The sequence below is a fragment of the Nyctibius grandis genome, chromosome 7 (assembly GCF_013368605.1).
Source record: "Nyctibius grandis isolate bNycGra1 chromosome 7, bNycGra1.pri, whole genome shotgun sequence".
Classification (NCBI taxonomy): domain Eukaryota; kingdom Metazoa; phylum Chordata; class Aves; order Nyctibiiformes; family Nyctibiidae; genus Nyctibius; species Nyctibius grandis.
Window position 1 is genome coordinate 38,410,125 of NC_090664.1, and position 6,161 is coordinate 38,416,285.

At 47.6% G+C, this 6,161-nt stretch overlaps 1 protein-coding gene across 1 annotated transcript; it reads right to left on the reverse strand.

Annotated features, from left to right (window-relative positions):
• Positions 1–1,703: 1,703 nt before the first annotated feature.
• On the reverse strand, positions 1,704–4,423 carry SKIDA1 (SKI/DACH domain containing 1). Its single transcript, XM_068405363.1, has one exon. It carries the CDS (start codon positions 4,421–4,423, stop codon positions 1,949–1,951), a length of 2,475 nt encoding a protein of 824 aa, XP_068261464.1. The 3' UTR covers positions 1,704–1,948.
• Positions 4,424–6,161: the final 1,738 nt, after the last annotated feature.

Here is a 6,161-nt window from a genome sequence, read left to right on the forward strand (position 1 = left end):
GTTAGTAAACAGAGATGAGATCAGTTAGTGACTGCTTCGAATATTTAGAGACATGAGGGGTTGGGAGAGGGCATCGCAAAAGGCAGGAATTAAAAAAAAAATTGAAACCCAGGCAGTGGATTGCCATCAGAAATGTTGACTTTGAGTCACACAGTAAACATCACATTGTTGCTTTGTTTTTCTTTTTTGATTTATGATAAATTATTCTCCCGGGATTGATCGATGAGTGGAATCCTTAAAATTTAATTTGGGAATGATCTAGTATAAATAAAATGCTAATACAAATAAGGAAACCAGCAATTATTCATCCTAGACTCTGCTGATTCAGCAACTCAGTTATAACTGCCTTTCTCAAGCTGCAAACTTTTCAGGCTGTTTTCAGAGTTGCTGTACCCGTCCTCCCCGCGCAAGAGAGACCTTCCCCGTCCTCGGCTCTGCCTCCACCTCGGCCTCCAGCCTGTCTCTCATTTTCCCCCCCCCTTCCCTTTCTTTTCGAGGGGTTGGGGGGGAGGGAGGGAAACAGTTAACCTCTTGAAGCGTATTTCCTCCAAATAAAAACAGTGAACTTACAAACGGAGAGGAAACCACGGATAACTCTGCAATAATTCAAAGTGTATGGAATCAGGATTTTTTTTAAACAGTGTTTTTAATTGAAAATAAAGCTAAAGCATGCTTTTCAACAGTGCAAATTTCCATAATTTTGATTTACTGCTTCCATCATCACAATATATTATACCAGCATGTCTTACCGAGGGCTAGACTCTAGAAGTCTGCCTGTTCGACTATTTCGATATTAAGTGCAAATATAGATAATTGCCTCTGATTGTCACGTGCAGTAGAAATGTTTCTGCTACATAGAGAGGATGGCATGGCAAAAAAAAACCACGACAACACATTCCAAGAGATGAGGATAGAACCGGGAAGTGTAACACGGTTGAAATGCCTGAGTTTTGGTGCCAAAAAGCTATGAATAACACGGTCTTCTCATTTTGTGTATTCTTTCCACTCACGGCCTCTCGTTTCACTTTCTGTGTTGTATTTACTGCTTTGCTATTTCCTCCAGCCCGCGTGAGGGGCTGGACCATAAATTGTACTGCTCGCCGGGCAAATATTGTAGTTGCTTTGCAAGTTTGTAAGGGGCATGTTCAGACCAAGTATGACATTAGTGGGTAACAGTAACCTTATTTAAGACCTCTGGGTGAAACAAAAAAGGCTTCCCAATTGCAAAGAGTGGCTGTACAAGTAAAAAGACACCCTTTTACCAAAAATAGAATTCCACATTTATTTACTGGTCTCAGACGAGGCAGCTTTTCCCAGCGCTGGGGTCGCAGGCGTACCCCAGCCTTTCCAAACCAGAGAAAAAGGAGTAAGTGCAACTGCTCTTCGAAAAAGACACCCCTGCACCCGAAAACAAAGCTCCCGAAAAGTAGGCTGCTGCCACATTGAATTATAGTGAACCCTTACTGTGCAACCATGTAACTTAACAAACTTTAACTGAATTAACAGTTAGACTTCCATTTTCGAAATCTAGTGCATAAATTTAATGGCTCATTCTAATATTTATTATTCAACCTTTTGACATTTATTTGCAGCAGTTGAATTGAGGTACTGGTGCATTATTAGCATTTAAACAGTAAAGTGTTCCAGCTCTACCATAATAACTGAGTTTAACTCGAGTCTTTAGCCTGAAGTACTCTGTGGAATGTAACAAAAAAAAAAACCAAATGCAACAGAACCAAAAAAATTTAAAAAACCCAAACAAAACAAAACAAAACCACTGTTGCAACGGTAAAGAAAATAGTAATCCGGTTTCTGTCTTCACAATGTGATAAAACAGGATTCCAAAAGTGTGTATAGCATTAATGGGCTTGTACAAACCATCCTGCAGAGTTTAAAAAACGTAAGAAAGTTAAAGGTGGTTCAAGAAAATATTTTCCAAACTATTTTATTAATTACATTTCCTGAATTTGTGGCTAGGTGGAAGAGGTATTGCAGAACCGCCCAGCTGCCATTTCCATACAGGATGGGCCTTGTGAGGTGGTTGGGAATCCTTAGTGGTGTTTAAGGAATAAGCTGGCAACAAATCCCCATCATTGCCAATAATTAGTGATGGTGGACAGGGAAAATTTGCCATGAAATTAAATGGCCTTTTCACTGCTGATGCTACATTGCTGGCTACCCTTTTGCGTCTATTGTTAACTGTAAAATCATCCAGTGTTCCTTCATGTGTCTCGATTTTACCTGTAGGACGTGGGCTTCGAGCTGATTTCAAATTTGGTTTGACTGGAGGAGTCTGCAGTACAGGTCGCTTTCCCAAAACCAGTGTCCTGTAATTTTTTCTCACCCTTGCTCCAAATTTATACTCCCCATCCTCAGGTTTTGGAGTACCTAAAGTGCATGAGAGGACCTGACTCTGAGTCAGCGGGTTTAAGGAAGTGGTTTCTTTCTCAGTGCATGCAGAATCTTCCTTGGGTGTTAATAAAGCGTCCTGGTTATTACTCTCAGTCACACCATAAAACTCATCCTTAGTATCATTGCACTCACACTTTAGCTTATGTGTTGTAAGGTCAGGCTCATACTCGTCGTTCGCACTGCTGTCCTCTATTTTGATTTTAATGCTGTGCAGGAATGGCAATGCCTTATTGCCTGTATCAGTGCACTGGAGCTCAGCTGCTGCTGCTGCTGCCCCTGGAGAAGCAGCATCCTCCTCAGGATCAGATTGTAAAGAGGGCAAATCCGTGGCAAATTCAATACAATGAGGGATTTTGGAATCTTTCTCTGAATTTGCTGCCGCTGATGAAAAATCATTATTTAAGAACCTAGCAGCTATTGTATTGTTATCTGCACGGTGTGTAGTAGTTGCTTGAAGGCATTTCCTTGCCTCTCTGAGTATTCTTTGTTGTGGAAATGCATTGTTTGTCTTTGGGCTAGGTGAAGAGGCCTCCTTTGCAACACAGTTAATTGTTAGGTCAGTACTCTTGGCATTATTGGAAAATTCAGAGTGTGGGAATGTGATCTCGGATACCCTATCATCTCTTATCTCCGCGAAGCAGCTCCCCAGGCCGCCGGAGCAGCGCAGCGCGGGGGCGGCGGGAGCCCAGCCGGGGCGGCCCCACTCCTCCGGCAGCTCCGGCTTGACTCCGCCGGGAGGGCCGCGGAGGGCGGGCAGCCCGCCGGGATCCGCCGGGGCCGGAGCCGGGGCCGGGGGCCGGGGGGCGGCGGCGGCCGCCAGATGGTACAAGAAGTTGGCGTGGACCACGGCGGGCGGGCTGCAGAAGCTCGTGCGCCTGAAGCGGATGCTCTGCACCGAGACCTGGCTGGAGACCGAGCTGGAGTCGGAGTCCGAGGTGCTGTCCTCCTCCTCCTCCTCTTCCTCCTCCTCTTCCTCCTCCTCCTCCGAGCTGCCCTCGGTGGAGTCCGAGGCGCCGCTGCCCTCCTCGTCCTCCTCGTCCTCCTCATCCTCCTCCTCCGAGCTGCCCTCGCTGGAGCTGGAGAGGCTGGAGCCGCAGTCCGAGTCGTGGGCGGCGCGGCCGGAGCAGCAGCTGGACTCCGAGTCACTGCTGCCGCTCTCGGGGAAGGCGGGCGGCGGCGGCCCGAAGCCGCGGGGCAGCGGCAGCCGCGGCGCGCCGCGGGGCCGGCAGGGCCGCGGCGCGGGCAGGGGCCGGCGGGCGCCGCCGGGGGGGCCCAGCGCGCCGGCGGCGGCGGCCCCGTGGCGGCGGTGGTGGCGGCAGCGGGCGGGCAGGGGCGGGGGGCCGGCGGCCGGGAGCTGTGGCCGGGGCGCGGCGGCGGGCGGGCGGCGGGCGCGGAGGGGCGCGCAGCCGCCCGCCGCCGGCGCCGTTTCATAGTTTAGGGGGGATTTGCAAGGCGCCCGAGCGATTTCTCGGTAGCTGTGGCCAGTGTATTTACTAAAAATGTGAGGTAGATGAGAGGCCGGTAGCAAGGCTGTGTCCCCCGGACGCAAAGCTTTCCTCCGGATGGGCAGCAGGGGCCGGGGAGAGTCATTCAAACCCAGCCAAAGTTTGTTCTCCTTCCAGAAGCCGGAGAAGGGGTCGGTGGGTGCGAGCTCCGGCCGCAGGTCGGTGGCTGACAGCGCCCGGCTTATTTTCCTCCGTTTCGTCTTAAGGACCCGTTCGGTTTTGCAGGATGTGTAAAGGGCTTCCACGTCCTCTCTGGAGATCAGGGTGCATTTGGCGGCGTGGAAAGCGATGGAGTTGATGGCTTTGAGTTTCCTCAACTCCTCCAGGTCGCAGTGATGCTTTTTTACTTTTAAATGATCCATTCGCTTGTGCACGGTAGTTCGCGGGATGTTTTTGAGCAGGTCTGTAAAAACCTGGGAGAGTGCAAACATTTGCTTTCCTTTAATGATGAGGTAGCCGAGCCTCACGCCATCCACCTCTTCAAAACCCGACTTCAGGTCTCCCATTTCGTGAATTAAATTATTCCCAGCATTTGCAGAGAGAGAGAGAGAGATGGAGGAAAAAAAAAAAAGACAAAAAAAAAAGAAAAAGCCACACACACACAATCCTCAGCCAGATGCTGTATTTGTCTCAAGGCATCCTGCTAATAAAATATAACAAAGGCTGTTATTCCTGGTGAATGAAGTGCCAAACTTTAGACAAAATTAAAAAAAATAAATTAAAAAAATACCGTGAGGCTACAATCAATATATAATCTTAAAAATCAGGTTTGCCAAAGTGTTTCTCTAAGTTGCTGCTGAAGATCAGTACCTGTTCCCTTTCATTCCCTGCTTTTCCATTGGAAACTATGATAATGGAATGTGAAGGGAGGAAGAGAAAAGAAATGCAGCTGCTATTCCCGCCGCTGCTTTAGCTACAAATAAAATGACAGAGTGAAGTGAGCTCGTCCGGAGACACCTTCATCAATTAATTCCCCTAAAGCCAACGCTGATTGGACACTCCTGACAGGTGATGCAATAAAAATTGATATTCCACCCCTTCCCCCCAAAAATCTCCCACTAATTAGCATACCCTTATACTGCCACCTCCCCTCCCAAAGTAAATAATACAGTTAGTATATAAATCTTTCTATTAAACAATCCGAGCTCAAACACACTCAGAGCTCTCAGGCTTCCTCGTCGCTAGCTTCCGAGGAAAGATTTGTATGCTTTTTCCCCTCTCGTTTCGTATATTTTTAGCCTGTTTCGGACAAACGTTGCTCTTTTGTGCATGCCGTGAATTTAAAGGACATAAGTCTGATGGTAGCGATGGAAAATCCTCCGGTAACGTAGCCGCTTTAAAATAGCGTTTTATTCCGCGTTGTGTGGAAAATGAAGCTTAGCGAAAACGTGCAGAACAGCCTGGTATTTCCCTTTCTGAGGCTTCAAAGTTAAATGCTCGGTTGTTAACGAGAGGGAATACTTACATTTTCGAGTTTCTCTTGATTTTCCTCTTCGGCTTAATTAGGTTTTTACAGCCGGGAACTAAGGTTATTTTTCTGTCTGAATATCACGGGTTCCTGCACCGTGATACTGTAACACTTTTAACTGAAATTCTGCCTGTAATATTGCGTGAGGGGGAGGAGGACGTGGGCTCACGTCAGACCCGTAACAAAGCATAGATAAGCCAGAAATGTATACACTTTTCACAATTAACCGTGCTGGATCACGAGTTGGAATGTCCTATAGTCCCAGAGCCCACGTCAGGATTCCTGCGTGCTGATTGCTTCCAGCAGAGAAAGGAGAATGTAAAATATCCAAGGTGCTTCCAAGAGCCTTTACGTAATAACAAAAAAGTGCTGGCACACACAATGTACGGTATTGCAGCGGGCTAGGATGCTGCTGGCTCGCAGTTTGCATATTCCTCTCGGAGCAGCCCTGCCGCAGCTTTTTGATGTTCCATTTATAGCAGCCCCTTAAAATCAATTTGAAAAAGCAGCATGAAGGTTTAACCTCTTCTTAGGAACGTTAAATTATTCGAGTGGCAGGAACGAGGATTTCGCAAATGTTGCGATAGCTGCATGCCTCTCCCTCGTCACGTTAAGATGATGCTGCTTGCGGTTTGCACGTTAGGCGCTGCAAGAAAAAAAATCGCCAATCTCTGCCGTGCATCCAGGGTTCCGCTGGATACAAACAGGAGCACTTTTATGTATCACTGCACATCCAGAATTAGACATATCCATGAGATTAATGAGACATCTCATAT